Source organism: Dryobates pubescens, chromosome 7, assembly GCF_014839835.1.
Source record: "Dryobates pubescens isolate bDryPub1 chromosome 7, bDryPub1.pri, whole genome shotgun sequence".
NCBI lineage: Eukaryota > Metazoa > Chordata > Aves > Piciformes > Picidae > Dryobates > Dryobates pubescens.
Window position 1 is genome coordinate 26,935,229 of NC_071618.1, and position 16,681 is coordinate 26,951,909.

The following is a 16,681-nucleotide window of genomic DNA, read 5'->3' on the forward strand; positions in this document are numbered from 1 at the left end:
AGTAAGAGGATAATGTAGCATTTCAAGCTTTTCTAAAACTTACCCTTGCTCATCAGAAAGCTTTTGAAATAGTCTGAGAAATCAGAAACCAAAAAAAGAGAAAAGATTCAGTGTCTTGATATTTGTAACAACATTAACACCATCAGTACACCAGCACTCTAAGTGAAGGGAAAACTGAAAGCTTAAGGACCAGCCAGCACGGAATAACACATTGCACATTTGACGCTAGTCGAAAAAAAAAAAACCCACCAACCCACAAAACGAAACAAAAACCAAAACCCTAACACATCAGGCCTTGCATGATGTGTAAATTGGGCAGAAAACTGACAGAACAAGGCATCTCACAAGGTTCCAAAGCTTGTGATTTACCAATACTGCACAAATAAGGCCTTGTATTAATTCTGCAACATTCATTCCAGTGATGCTGAATAGCACAATGCTCAAAAGATACTCCTTTCAAGAAATCAAAGTTAATACTAACTTGCATCCCAACAAGAAGCCTGACATTACAGAGGCCGTTTCCTTCCATTATTTCTGATACTGAAATCATACTTGGAACGGTTAAGAATAAAATGCCCTACATATAAGTTTAGCACTGAAGTGTGGAAGAAAATTAATCTAGTGTGATTCAAGAAAATGTTTAGTACTCTTGAGCATGATTGTTTTATTCTATCAAGTTAAATCTTAAAATGTGAAATATTTTCAAACACTTCAGAAATATCCCTCAGTGAAGTTTGCACTCTGTTAACAGTATTAAGCTTTGAAATTAAATGCAGCAACATCAAAGTATCAACCAGAACATGGAAGTGTCTTAGTCACAAAGTAATGATGCACAGCTGGGAGAACCGCAACTTGCAATGCCGTATTTTCAGAGCTAAGGAAACATTTGAAACCCCTTTCCCCCAGGAAGTACAAAACCCAAAGGAGAGTCAAGAAGTCATTAAAACAGTGCTCAGACATAGGAGAGAAATTTTGAGTATACCAGGAAAGGATCAGAAAAAAAGTATTCAATAAGGACTGTATGAAAGCAGGGGGAAAATAATGGCAGAATAAAATATGTCACAGTGTAATTTAATGTTATATGGACACAAAACTTGCATGCACCATGACTTGGGGCGGGCAAAACAATACTAATTTCCTTTTTTCACCTAATCTAATCGTCTCAAATCTGTGACAGGACAGTTTACAAATATTTTCAAGCATGGGTGCAAGCAAGAGTATCAGGTTGTCCATTTCCAGAATCTGCCATTAAAGCCTTCACGTGTTTCAGAAACGTTTCTACCATTTATAATGGGGGGGGGGGGAGGAAGGGGGAAATATTATATATTTATAGTCTCCATAGTGGCTTTAATAATCACTATTCCTGTTCAACCATGGCAAGAAATTTATGCAGAACTTTGTGCCAGAAGTAGCGGTAACATTTTTCCTAAAATAGCATCCTAAAACTGGAAAACATTGTAATTTTTTGTCGAAAATATGGTATTGCAGTCGTTAGCTTCTATTGAAAGCAAATAAAAAGCTTGTCCAGGATGGCACGAACAAATAGCAGATTGGCATTCTACAAATGGTTCAACACAAGATGATGCTTGTCTGAACGGAAAGGGTTCAACTGCACTCAAGCACAATCCGTGCAGGACACAATCTGACCTCTCTACCATCTGCCGTTTCTTGTGTCTAGCTTTGCTGGCCTCCCTGATCGCTTCCCACTTCTTCCAGTCTTCTTCGCTGCATGGACCCGGGATGAAATTCACTGGCTGGACATTGCTGCCCACCTTCCAAGATTCAATCTTCCGAGTCAGCATATCATCCTTCTTATGGTGGGAAGATGGTGACAGAACTCTACCGTCGCTCTTTTTTTCCTCTGGCGTTGCATTCTTTTCAAGTAAACACAGGAATTTGGAGCGGATCTCCTCCGGAAGACTCCAGGGATCAGGAAAGAGCGCTGGGTGGTACTTGTCTGGAGCACCTGATAAAGGTACCTCTTTTTTCTGAGAGAGGATTTTACGAAGGATCATGTCATCCTTTTCCAAGTCTGGAATCACCGTTTGTCCTTCCCTGGGCTGCAGAATTATCTCACCCTCTAGAGGAGGCTCCTGCTCAGAGAATCTTTTTAGATACCGAGGGTCTTGGAGAACAACTTGATTCACATGGAAAGCTCCAGTTTTCCGAACAAACAAGTCATCGTTTTCTAAATCTGGATACACGCATCCATTTTCTGCATCTCCTTGCTTGCATCCTGGTACAAAGGAAATATTCTTTCTACATTTTATGAGCCTAGGGCCAGAAGTAGGATCAATTTTAGTCTTCGTTTCAGAAGACAAGTAGTCAGAGTATTTTTGCAGGGCCTGAAGTAACGAAAACTGACTGAAGCATATAAAACAAGAGGAGGGAAGTAAAAATATCATTAACTAGCAAGAAATAAGCAGATCACAATGTATTGTGATACACAGTTGGTTTAGACTTGCAATATCCCAAGCAGTACAACTACATCATTTGGCATTCACCACCACTAACCGTAGCACAGCACACTTCAACCATTGTAAAGGAATCACAACATACTAACCTGCTCAGAAACAGCACACTGACATGCTCACACACAAAGCCAGTAGCTCTATAGCTCTACGCAACATGTTACACTTGTACATTAACGTTTTAGAAGACCAGCAACTTATAGCTACTGAAAAAACCCAAAACAAACCAAAACAAACAACCCTCCTCCAAAAAAACCAAACCACAAGAAAAAAAACCAAAATACCCCCAAACAAACAACCCCCACCCCCAGAAAAAAAACAAATCCTCCAACAAAACAAAAAACCACATCTAAAACCAAAATAGTAATAACCAAAAAAAGCATAACATTACAGGGCGCAGTTTAATTTCATTTAGCTGTTGCATATCCAGTCATTTCTTTTTGATGCAGCAAGAGTACAGCTCATGCAGCAGTATCAACCTGGGCTGATCGGAAGCCTCCAAGATTTTTCCTTCTGCAATCTGTGACAATGAGCTTCCCATATATTCAGCAGTTGGCTTATAGTTCTGATCCCTTCTGCAACTGCTGTTCCAGTCAAAAGTTGATCTTGGTTTATTAGCAACAATGGCAGAACTTTTTTTGTAAGCAAATTCCTCATCCTCAGAATCTGATTTCTTTCTACTGTGCAGCAGCACAAAGAATGAGCAAAGGGAAAGAAAAAAAAAGAACACATGAAGTGTACTCACTTGAGCAAAATGCACAGTGGCAACACTGCAATAATTTTTTTCTTATGTGTTATTTGTCTTAGAAAATAAGAAGACATATCCTGCTGCTCCACTAGCAACAAAATTGAAAAACAAAGTCATACCACTGCACTTCATTTACACAGAAGAGAAACAGGGGCATGCACGAAAACGCACCTGAACCCTTGAATCTCTTTATACCAGGGTTTGAAAGAGGATTTCTTGATTTTTTTCCATAGCAATTCTTCTTCTGGAGTCCAAAACTTAGGAAGAAATTTGTCAAAAGCAACAACCGTACTTGCTGCTGAAGCACTTAGCTTGCGAAAATAGAGATCATCTTTCTCAATGTTTGGGATGCCTATTTCTTCTTCCTCGTCCTCATCAAAATACCCAGATAATTCTGAAGGAATGTTAACTCCCGATTTGTTTTCCTCTTTAGTATCCAACTGCCTCTGCCTCCTCTGGTTACTGTTCAAAATACCCAACCAGTTAAGATATTTTAAGAGCAACTTGACATAAAGAATGCAAAAAGGCATGCTTTTTGGCTCAAGAGTTCAACCTCGTGAATGAAGCAAATTAGTTCTCAATTCCATCACTGCAGCACCAGAAACAACAAAACACATTAAAAAAAAAAAAAAGGTTAAGTGGTTATATCAGCATCCTATTGCCTCCAACAAAAATACACAGTTTGACAGAAAAAGCATTACAGATTAACAGCTGTATTAAAATGCCAATTAAAAGGCCAACTCTATGGAGTTATTTATGGACTGCAATTAAGGTAACACAGTAGTTACTGGATCTTGGATTAGTATCTCTGACCTCAGTGGTTCAAGCTTTGCAGCTAGCGGACCAGCTGGGTAACTTTCTTGTGAGCAAGATTTAGGAGGGTCATTGTGTAACACGAAACGATGTCCAGGTGCAGCAGAGCTCACAGGGCTCTTTTTGACTAGAAATCTACGATTTGCTAAGTCATCCATAACCAGGTCAGGTAGCCTTCTTTCATCTTCTGATTCAGAGCCACTGTCATACTCATAGATCATCTGGAAGGAAGCTGGATTTGTGAGCCCACATTCTGCTCTCCTATCTTGGCAGGAGGCTACAGGATTCCTTTCACATCCACTGAGGTTGACCAAAACAGGAATAGAATGAAGACAGTGAAGTCATGAAGGCAATGATAAAACCCAAGAGCTGCCCACTAATCTCATCTGGAAGAAGAAGCTGGACAACCAAAATTCATCACCGTATTTTGGAAGGCTTTAATGAGAAATTAAAATTATAGGTCTGTCTCTTGTGAACTTGCGTTTAAGATCACTTTAATTCTCTTTATCTGGATAAAGAATCTGAGCAGCATCAAAATATTACTCAAACACCAGAAGACTAATTATGGGGGAGGGGGGGAATAAAAAATAAATAAATCAAAGAATCAAGAAAATCAAACCCAATGCAAACACACAACCACACCAAAACATCCCCCTGAATAAATTATGGACCCTCACATACTGCACTTTGTATTGCAGGAAGAGCAGCTTTTCTTTAACAAATAAAGAAATAAGTTGTTTTTAAATAAATCCATGTCTTTTTTATTAAGGCTGCACTCTGATACCTTGAAAATGTTCCATCTGACTCGGTGACAGGACTTGCCCAGCTCCTCCTGTTGTCCTCATTCTTCTCTGTCCTCTTCTTCCTCAAGGGTGCTGGCACATATGCCGTCTGCTTGTTTTTGTTGGGTAAGAAGCGGTTGAAGTCAGTGGTGGGTTTCGGTTCAATCACAGAAATCCTGCGGTAAGACCTGTCGTCTTTATGGGAGTCATGCATTTTGAAAGGCAGTTCCAAGTCTGTGTCACTGTCACAACCTTAGAAGAATGGGGAAAGCATAAAAGTTATTCTATTGATGTAAGATTTTAGCTAAAACATACAGCAAAAATCTTCTAAAATCAATTTAATTCCATATTCAGGATGTTTTGCCAAATTTGCTGAGCTACTGATGGGACAGTAGGAGAGGCATTTGTAGAAGGCAAGGGCAAAGCTGCAATAAGGTCCATTAAGATGAGCTTGGTTTGCATGACCCTGCTACCATTGTTCCATTCTTTCATTATCACTGCTCCCTGCAGGAAACAGTGCAAACCTGTAGGCTGAAGACATAAAACAGCACAGAAGTTTTTGATTTAAAAAAAAACAAAAACAAACACTTGCCACTCAAATTTACTAACAGCAAACAGTACAGCAATGTGCTTATCTTACCAGATTAATGCCCAGTAGAAGCCCAGGGTATGTCACATGTATAGTGTAGCTACACGTTGCTTTGCTCAAATCAGAAATGCTCCATGTGGCCTCAGCCCAATGATTTTATGTTATTTGCATGGAACAAAATCCAAAAGCTCACTACTTTCTTAACTTTAAATTAGACTGCAAGTTTATACTGAATCTTAAAGCTGGGAGAGAAACACAAGTTAGTGTACAACTGTAGGGATCCAACATCACAAGCTTCATACTACATTGCTTTCCCTGTCTATCAAAGGTAATAACTAGTATTAATGTTTGAACACAGGTGGGGAAAGAATCCTACAGAATACTGACAAATGGAGTGAAGACAGAGGTTTGACACATGCATGCTAGGAGCAACACAAGAGACTTTTGCAACTGTTGAATTTTAGGTCATCCTATTAGGGTCTGAATTTTAGAAATTTCCCTTCCTGAACACAGGAAAATGCTCTGTCCATACCATAAATACTCAAATCTGCTAGTGAGAGCAGAGGTTCCAGCAACCCCTCCTATGAAAATTCATGTGAGTATCTCCTTGTTTCTATCAATGGCTAAAGGTCAATATTTACTTAGGCAAAACACAAGTGCAGCAGTTGCAAGACTAGAAGTTGTCTTTCAAGCCAATTTAGGTATGGGCACCCAAAGTGTTAGGTTCATACACCGTCTTCCCCCACAGTCATAAAACATACGTCAACAAAAGATTTAAAGGGGAAAACATACCTTCACTGCCACCTTTCAAAGTTATATCTGACGAAAAGCTTGTAGAGGATCTTGAGCCGAGAGAGTCCAAGCTATCAAAGGAATCGTCTCTTTTATGGCTAGCTGAAGATGGAAAGGGCTCTCCCCGGTCAACGTACCAAATATCACCGTACCCACTATCCCTGCCACTTCTGTTCAGGTGGCCGGACTCTTCAAGTGCCTATGAGAGTAAACATTGCATGACCTTATACAATAACTTAAGATGCAAATGCTACTCATGAGTTTTCACTCACCTGTTTTGATTTTTTTTTAATGTATTGTGAATGCATAAACTTTAACAAAGACTACTGTAACGCCTCCAAAACACATACTGCAGTGTGGATAGAACACTCAACACAAGATCTTAAATTTCTCTTCTCTCAGCCAAAGGGAATCAAGACAACATTTTTAACAATCTAACACATCAATCAGAGCAAGTGGATTCTGAATTTCATTATTATGCGGGTCACATAAGAATCAGTGAGAGCTCAAAATTATTCCCTTCACATGGACATTGGGAGCAAGCAGAAGAAACAAATTATTACATACTCCAAATTAAGAATAAAATTAAACACCCAAGATATTGCTTAGAGTTGTTGCTAGAATGTATAACAAACTATAAAAACCGAGCTTTAGTTTACTATTCTTTTAAGATTCCTTACCTTAGTCAATGCTTGCCCTAATAACTTCTCAAATGCCTTAAGATTGAGGTATGGACCATTATAATGAGGGCTACTTTGAGCTTTTCTCCCAAGCCAGTATAATGTAATCAAAACCTAAACATAAACAACAACAAAACCAAATACAAGTTTAATCACTGTCATGCTACACCATGTTTCAACATAAAAGAATCTCAAATGAGATTTTTCCACTATGAATTGTAAAATCTTGTTTATAACTATGATCTCCATCAAAACAAATTAAAGTGTGTTACGATGCACCTCATGTATCTCAAGTAAGTAGAAATAAACAGTGTTTCATATTAGTACAGCTCTATACAGATCATTGTAAGATGGCAGTAATTTGCATCAGATAAATGAACAGCTGAAGAATAAGGTAAAATTGACAATGCCATAAACAACAATGTTTTTAAAATTAATCATAATTCATACAAAATTGTTTCAGAAGGCATTGAAATAGATGTGTCTTACATTTTTCACTCTTCTGTTGGTCTCCTCCGGTCTGAAGCAGGGCAGGGAGTGAGAAAAACAAAATAAAGAAGTTATTTTAAAACATGTGACTTAAAATGTAATTATTATCCAAGATCTAAAAGGTTTCAAGTGCAATTAGTTGTGTATTTTATACTGGCCTGTATGACTGTTACAAAAGAAATAAAAGCATGTAGCATTGCACTGATATTCATAACACTGTACTATTCCAGTCATTAGAAAGAAAGAAACAAACTAGCTCATCGGTTATAGTTTCTGATTTCAGATGTCCTCAGAAAGGCTCTAGGCCTTTTTTTGATTAGCTAAGTAGTTACCAACAAAATAAAAATGGAAAAAAATAGTAATGATTTTGTGAAATATAGCTTTTAGTAGCCAGGAAGATCTGCAGTTCCATATGAAAGCACACTCAAATTCTTACTTTTTCCCTGAGTGTATTAATGTTTTCTAAACTATTCTCTTCAGCCTAGAGAGAATCTCCCTGGAAAGGAAAAAAAAAATAAAAAAGGAAAAAAAAAGAGAGAGAGAGAATGTAGAGATAGAAGGAAAACAGAGTAATTTTTTTTTTAACTATATAAAGCCAATTTGTGGCACACCTCAGAAGTATACCAATGCAGTGGTCCTGTTCTCCTGTTCATTTTAAGAACAATAAGAAACTTTTTGGATGGAACACCCCCAAAGGTAAGGTATCAAAGATTCAGTCCTCAGGTGTAAAGATTCAGGACAGGACTGCAGGCAGCAGCTGAACAGACATCCCTGCACTGTCAGCAGTTACGGAAGAGCAAATGGCTCAAATACACCAAAACAACTTTTCGCTGGCCTTAGTCACTGCTGGCCTGAGTCACTGCTGGCCCGTGGTTGGTTCAGTGTCAAGCTTCACACATATCACAGTGAAGGGGGTAAAAAAAAAAAAAAAGGAAAAGGAAAATAAAAAGAAAAAAGAAAAGCGGAGAACAAACATACAGCAGCAAAAAGGCCCCCACAAAACCTCTTAAAAGGTCAGACTAATGGTCTATCAGGGCACCATCTAGGAACAAGCTGGACAAGGGTTGCAAGAAAAAGGCAGAAAAACTCTTCAGAGGATGGGGCTGCAAGTGAGCAGAATGATGACATGTCCTGATAAGCATATATGGCAATATGAGAACTTTCAGGAACACAGATCATCCCTCTTTCTTCCTAGTTAAAGAGTGTCAGATCACACCTGGTGTACCTGTAATTGCCTTGCCTATCCCTACACCATAAAGAAATCAGGCTGCTGGCCATACAGAGTTCTAGGATGGATTTGACCTGCATGGTGCTCACCTGCAACTTACTTAGTATCACATGCCAGAGACACTACTGGTTTTGTAGTCAGTAATCTTTTTCTCACAGATATGAAGGAATTATTCTTAATGTGATATATAAATACTTTAAATAATTTATTGTTCCCCCCCCTTTTTTTCCCCCTTAAAAAAAAAAAATCCTTCCCAAACAGAATGCTGTTGTGTTTTTTTTCCACACTAGTCTACTTTTGAAGGAAAACTTCCCCTTCTGTTTCATCAGCATGTGCATTTCTTTTCCTGTGTCCATGCTGCAGAGCACACAATGGCATGGCTGTCACCTAATATTCTGACTAGAGACAGCAATGTAGTTAGGAGTGAAAAACTCTGCCCTTAGTCAGCTGGAGCCTGTATCCAAGAGTTTGCCAACCTGCATGTAAAGATATGACCAAACACAATCATGTCTGCTTGTGCCTTCTGCGAGTTCTCTGGGATCATTTAGAGATCATTTGCAACAGGAACAGCACATATACACCTTGAGTCCTCTGTCCAGTTCTGGGCCACTCAGCTTAGGAAAGATGTTGACTTGCTGGAATGTATCCAGAGAAGGGCAACAAAGTTGGTGAGAAGTCTGGAGCACAATCCCTATGAGGAGAGGCTGAGGAAGCTGGGGTTGCTTAGCCTGAAGAGGAGGAGGCTCAGGGGAGACCCTACTGCTGTCCACAGTTACCTGAAGGGAGGTTGTAGCCACGTGGGGGGTTGGTCTCTTTTCCCAGGCAACCACCAACAGAACAAGAGGACACAGTCTCAATCTGCACCAGGGGAGGTTTGGGCTGAATATTAGGAAGAAATTCTTCATAGAAAGAGTGGTTGGCTATTGGAATGGGCTGCCCAGGGAGGTGGAGTCACCATCACCAGAGGTGTTTAAGAAGTGTGACCATTTCAGGCTGTGCCTTTAAGAAAGGGACAGTGCTGGAACACTCTGGCTGAATGTTTTGGTGTAGAATGAAAACATTCAGATATTCTAAACAAATTTCATTGGTAAATAGGTAGAATGCAACTTTAAGTTTTAGTTCAGTTGGAATCTTTCTCAGTTCCACTCTGTTCTGCCTTTCCAGCCTGTCTGCTTCTGAGCAACTAGCCAGAGTTGACCTTGAATACCAGATAAGAACTAATCCTTGCATGCGCTTGGAACCTAACAGAATTTATTCCTTAATAGTTACCTTTTCTCTCTCTTTCTAACCCTTTTTGGGACAAAAGGGAGGTAGGGGGAGAGAGAGGGGTACGGGGGGGCAATCTTCCTCTGGACAGAGGAGGGTTTTGTTCTGTATTACTTTCTTTGCTGTATATTTCTGTATATATTTTAAATATTGTATATATTGTGTATATACAACCTGCATTCCATATTGCTTGTGAATACAGCTCTACCTTTTGCTTCTCCAACTGAGCCAGCCGTGGTTTCTTTCTTTGTGGGGGAGGGAGAGCTGGAGATTGGATGGGGTGCTTGGTACCATGGTTTAGTTCATTAGATGGTGTTGGATGATAGGTTGGACTTGATGATCTCAAAGGTCTTTTCCAACCTGGTTAATTCTATTCTATATTTGTCTATTTCAGTATGTTGTCTATACAGCATAATCAGTGGCTGAATATGAGCCAGCAGTGTGCCCAGGTGGCCAAGAAAGCCAATGGCATCCTGGTTTGTATTACAAAAGCTGTGTCCAGCAGGAGTAGGGAGGTGATTGTCCCCCTGTACTCAGCACTGGTGAGGTTACACTTTGAGTATTGTGTCCAGTTTGGGGCACCTTAATACAAGAGGAGATATTGAGGTGCTAGAGCAAGTGTAGAAGAGGGAAACAAAGCTGGTGAAGGGCCTGGACAATAAATCTTATGAAGGGCGACTGAAGGAGCTGGGGCTGTTTAGTTTGAAAAAGAGAAGGCTAAGGGGAGACCTCATCACTCTCTACAACTACCTGAAAGGATGCTGTGGAGAAGGTGGTGCTGGTCTCTTCTCAGAGGCAGAACAAGAGGGAATGGCCTCATGCTGCAGGTTTAGACTGGACATTTCTGTGGACTGTGAAAAAATTTTCACAGAGTGGTCAGACATTGGAATGGGCTATCCAGGGAGGTGGTTGAGTCACCAACTCTGGATGTGTTTAAAGGTCATTAAGATGTGGTGCTTGCAGATATGCTACTTTGCAGGGTAGGGTTAATGGTTGGACTTGATGATCCCAGAGGTCTTTTCCAACTTGAATAGTTTTAGAATAGAATAGAATTAACCAGATAGGAAAAGACCTTCGAGATTATTCAATCCAACCTATCACCCAACGCTATCTAATCAACTAAACTGTCGCACCAAGCGCCCCATTCAGTCTCTATTTTGTGATTCTGTGAACCATAATACACTAGGCTTGGGTATTTGGGCTATAAACAATGCAAAACTTAGGACATTCAGTTAAACCAATAAGCACAGTTGAGACTCAAAATGCAGGCAGAGAGATATTTCACACACTTGAATGAGATTGTGCTCCATTCACATGTTTGCTCAGTTAACAACAAAAGCAGATGGACAAGTTGTTTACTCTTTGTGAGCAAAGTTTCTTTGCTTGCATTACCACTCTCCTCCAAACTATGCCTATTAGTCTCTAAGCTTTTTCAGTGACTTGTCATGATAGATGTAGTCCAAGCAGAAAAGCAAACAGAACAAGAAAACCCCTGCTAATCTAGAACATCACTTCCTCATTTATATAGAGATATATTAATTCTTCAATGGTGCTTAAAGAAGGAAAAGGAGGAGGACTCTGCTTGATGAATGAACTGTTGTAGAATCTGTGTAAAACAACAGGTATAGCATTCTTTGCCAAAAAGAAATCCTGTATAAAGAAGCAACGTTCTTATGAAGTCCTTAAAAGCCATTTGTCACCTACAAACTTCACAGTTGCTTCTCCCTGAGGCATGCAACTTGCAGAAGATGTAATTTAAATACACTTGCTAACATTCTCTGAGCGAGGTAAGAGGCTGTATGTACGTACAATCTGGCCAAGTTCATGATGCACATCTGGGCTTATGCATACAAGCCATTGCCCAGTTACCCTCCAGTACACTGCATTTAAAATATCTGGGCAAATCTCGACTCCACAAAAAAGCATCTCAGTTTGAATCACGCTTAAGAGGAATGACTTTATGCTGTAAGCATCAACATAAAACAAAAAATGCAAGATTTAAATTCAAATGCAGTAAATGAAAACATAAATTGAATTTATAATAATTGAATTTATAATAATTAAATGGAAGTTCTTCTTGAAGTGCTATCACAATGTAATTATAACGCAGTATTATGCAAAGAATTCAACTGTGGTCTTGTGCATAGTTCTGAACAACTGCAGGTCATAGCATGAGACAAGACAAAGGCACCAACCTCAAGCCTTGCAAGCTCTTTGCTGCTGTGAGATAAGGCATGATCCTGCTGTCTCCGACAGCCTGTTGCTACCCAACAGCAGGTTCCTGTTCTCACCTCCTCTCTCAGGTCTGGCTGTAAATACACAGGGCTGAAACACCGAGTTTCTCATGCTGTGCTTAAAATCAGTTACAAGATGGAGTGCAAGAAGTTCAGCAATGTAAACTTTATGCTTTTTAAACACTCCTGGACAGTTATAAACTTATTGTGAGATAAGTCCATGGCAATGAAGTGCATGTGCAATTCTGCTTGTAGAGATGTTTGTCCTACTATTTTAGGAACTGAAGAGGTAACCTTCATCAGTGCAAATAACTGCAAATCCTTCATTGGGAAACTGTGAAAGAAGTCTGCTTTTTAAAGTTTTCATTCAAAAATCTTCATCGCTTTCAGCCGGTGCAGGCTGTATTCTTTACAAAAACACTCTTTTTAACCTAATTTCTGGCTTGACTAAATGAATACCATTATGCTGAAAGTTATTAAGCAGGCTGATGCTTTGCTTAGGAGGGCACAGCCAAGGCAGCATCTTAAAAACAATTTGCTAAAAGAAGTGGGCTCCTCTCCAAATGACAGTGCAACTCTACTTACTGAACCACTTTCTGTCATTTCAAGCATTACCTTCTCTGTCTTCCTAGAACTTTTTAGATCTCCTTTCACTAACAGTTCAGCTCACTAACAGTTCAGCTTCTGTAAGGATGTGTGAACTAAGCAAAATAAGCTGCTCCTGCCAGTCCCAGCATTTTAGCATTTGTTCTGCAGTTGAAAAGAAAGGCAACATCAACCCCCTCTGTTGCCCAACCTAGCTCCTACGGCAAACAAAGAGGGATCAAAATTTGGAAAGTACAACTTTGAAGTCACAAAGCATGAGTCTTAATTGCTCAGTTGGTTTCAGTGAAAGTTTATGTGCAACTTCCAAGATTAGCCATTCTGAAACGGAGCTATCAAATATTGCACGAAAGTCTAAAGGTCATGAGATAACAATATGTGGGAATCATTGTAACAGTTATGAAGTACAACGGCATGATTCCAAACTGAAAACTGATGCAAAGAAATGTGAAATCACCTGTGAAGAAATAATACCTTCTGTGTAAATCATCTCATCTACGTCAATCCTTTAGCAAACAGAAAAGAAAAAAAACAACCCACCACAAAAACCAAATGGGACAGAAATAGCTCTCATTTGCTAGTAGGTGTTATGCTTAGAGACCAATTATCTCTGTTACGTCTGACCATGACACACATTCGCAGACATCACTTAAGCTTGGACCAACGGGTATTTTTCTAATAAGGACCATTCTACAAGAATAAAGCAAAATGACATGGTAAATCATCAGGCTGAGACATAGCTTAAGGAATTTATTCTCAGCTCTGTTGTTTGCTTAAGGTTAAACAGCAAAATTAGTCAACAAGGCCCTAGCCTGACAATTACAAAGGCTTTGGCAGCAGCTGTAGCTGAAGCACTTCCTGGTCTCACTCTGCCTTCCAGCCACTCCTGTTTGCTGTCCCCGTGGTTATGCCAACAAAACTCTGATTCACATTGTAGTTCCACACTGTGCATCAGGACCAGAGGGCTGTGTAAGATTTTCCTAATACACAGTTCTTGAACCCCAGACTAACTCACCTATCTGGTTCACAGCATGCTTATACAAGTGAGGGTCAGCAGTGCTGCAGAGGCAATGGATTGCCACAGAGAGGGCAGAGGGCTCTACAGCAGAGGACCCAGCTCCACACACCTGGACCATAGGAGTTCTGGCATGATGAAACCTCAACTAGAGGTGGCCTGTGCTTCCCCTTAATCCACTGACATCTCAAAGTAGAGCGAGGAAAGCTTGCTAGCATTATGTTAATGCACTTTGAGGTACTTCAATAATGGGGGGGGGGGAATTTAGAAATTGTACAAGACAGTCCTATACCTCACAGTAGCTAGCAGACCACAGTACTTTTAAGAAATCATGAACTAAGCTTTGCCCATAGATACATTTTTATAACTGGTTAATGCTGACACCTATAGATATACCCCTCTAGTGACTCCTTGCAAAAGAGCAGTGCCATTTTAAGTAGCTATGTTTGGGTCGACTTATTTCAAGACTTCTAGCGACTATGCCCTCTTGTTTGGATAATGTACTAGGAAAACAGAATATGGCTTGGTTCCCTTACATATTAAGTGACAGAAACTATCACTTCCTTATGTCAAATCTACTTTGACACTTCACTTAATTCTATTGTCCAGGGATAACATCAACATGCAGTTCCAGACCAAATCCAAAATACTGAGAAAACCGAGCAAAATTCTGGAAGATGATTTTACAGCACCCTCTGTAGAAAGTATGGTTTTCTGAGGCCCTGTTTCTGAAACATATTTACAGCATAGAAATCAATCTATTATTTAAGACCAAAAGAAGCTAGATTAGAGAATCCCTCTGCCCTAAATGAGGGTAATTTCCTGGGAAGAGGCTATGCAGTCACACTAAATGAGGTAAGACATATCCAAATACATTTATATGGAGAAAGAAAGGACAGAGACACTCCTACTGATAGAAAGGAATGTGCCAGTGACACATGTGCCCTGCCCAGTGCCAAACCCTTTCCCTGATGACAAATACTCCAGAAACACCAACAGCTGCCAAAGCTATCTGTTTTCCGTCCATTTCTCGGTACTACAGATGTCACAAACACAGGACTTTAAAAGATTTTTGTTCAGAATGACGTATCAGTGCTCTCCCTTTAAAGTTCCATCCACCAAGGTTGCAGTTCCACCTCCCAGATGCCTCTTGATGGGCTTAAGAGAGCCATGCTCTGCCCTGGGAGTGAAAGCAGACCAGCAGGCTGCAGATCAAGCCTACTCCCAAGCTCTTAGCCAACCTCCAGGTGCTCTAGCCCAACACCAGACAGCTTCACTTACACTTCTGACGAGTACGGCTGAGGGTGTGAAGGATTCCTCACCCTTGGCGAGCTGTGCTGCACAGGAGATGAACACCGTCTGTCCAACTAGCAGAGGGCTTGTGCTAAATTTTAATCTCTTTGGCCACCTACTCAACTGCTATTAATATTGCTGTTATCAGATTTCACTGAATTCCCATGTGCTGCTGAGAATAGAATGCCTCTAGTGGAAGATGGGGCTGCCGAATGGGTACAGAAACATAAGGACATTCCTCCAGCACTTGGATTCTTACCAAACTGATATTCAACCCCAAGAACTGCAGTTCACTGCTGAAATAAAATGGTTGGGTTATGGTTGCAGTGTTCAAGAACAGCTTTTGGAAATGCACCTTTTCTGTTTGACTATAAAAAGCACATTTATTTTTCCATGGCAACATATCCACCAGACCCAATGCCACCTACATCGCAACAGCACATGGAGTCAGGTATAAAATGACTGCAGAAAGCATTTCTCCATGTCCCCAGAAACCCACTGCCTGGCAGCATGGAGTTCTGTGGGTCCCCCTGACTGAGCCACCTGCCTCTACAGCTTTGCCTACTAATGAAGGAACTGAGGGGGCAGAGATGAGATGCCCAAGAAGGGAAAGGCAGAGAAGGAATGCAGTCAGCCAACACCTTCCATGGGAATGCATCCTTGTCCATTGCCTCAGAGCCCATCCTTTCATATCACCTCTTGGGCATAATGCTTCCTTGCTGACCTCACCCTTTATGCTTCCATGTTATTCTTAAAATCCTTATCAAAACAAAACCAGACACTTCAAGAAATGCATTCTAGAAGTGCATCAGCCCTGAAAGTCACCAGACACTAACATTACCCATTTCTTCATGCTTTTTTCCGACCCCTCCCTGGGTGGTCCATCTCTCTCAACTTCCTCATATCACAGTTTATTTTACTGATGCTCTCAAAGAGAAAAATCAGTATTTAGGGTAGTGTAAGGCAAAAGGAGTATCTGTCAAATAAAAAGAATAAAAGTAACACCACCACCACCAATCTATCCCCAGGGGGGAATAGGGGGGAGGGGGGAAGGGGGTGTGCAAAGTATCTGTGCAGGGGAGAGCACAGTCAATAACCTGAGCACTCCTTGGCTCTCATCTTAAGGGTGGGCAGGGAAAGAGGGATAGAGCATTGCTGCAGCAAAAACTTGCAGAGAAAGAGGAGATGGATAGGATTTGGCAGCTTCCTACTCAAATCTTAAGCTATATAACAATCAGTGTTTTGTTGTTGACCGGTTTGTATTTATTGTTGGGGTTTTTTCTGACTCCATTCCTAAAAAACACCTAAAAGTCAGCAGCTTCATTAATCAGAAGTAGATAATTAGGTATTTATTCTACTGTTTTGTTTGTGTGTTTTTCCAGGGCAAATCTAGAATTTTTTTCCCAATCTGTACTGGTTGCTTTAAATTCCATATCTAGACTGGTACCTATGGAAAAATAAACAGTGATTGTTTTGTTTCTGAAAGCTACCAGTCACGTGCCATATACTTTGGCCAAGAAGCCTGAGAACATCCATTGACTCTTTAGAGAAGTGATGGACTATCTGCACAATGAATTAGAAGTTATGAAGTTGACTGCAAGCTCACAAGGAACATTAGAAGATCTCAAAGGAAAACAAACATTTATTCACATGCAAAAGGATGTTTGAATTTCAGAGA

The 16,681-nt window shown here is 40.3% G+C and overlaps 1 protein-coding gene across 1 annotated transcript in view; it reads right to left on the reverse strand.

Moving 5' to 3' along the window:
- LMO7 (LIM domain 7) overlaps positions 1-16,681 on the reverse strand; it is a 140,272-nt gene that overhangs the window by 40,062 nt on the left and 83,529 nt on the right. Inside the window, exons 5-12 of the mRNA XM_054163008.1 lie at positions 7,365-7,395; positions 6,876-6,989; positions 6,196-6,394; positions 4,817-5,066; positions 3,391-3,681; positions 2,951-3,151; positions 1,648-2,364; positions 44-73 (exon numbers count right to left, since the gene is read on the reverse strand). Of these exons, the coding sequence (XP_054018983.1) occupies positions 44-73; positions 1,648-2,364; positions 2,951-3,151; positions 3,391-3,681; positions 4,817-5,066; positions 6,196-6,394; positions 6,876-6,989; positions 7,365-7,395 (1,833 nt within the window). The remainder of the gene's footprint in view (positions 1-43; positions 74-1,647; positions 2,365-2,950; positions 3,152-3,390; positions 3,682-4,816; positions 5,067-6,195; positions 6,395-6,875; positions 6,990-7,364; positions 7,396-16,681) is intronic.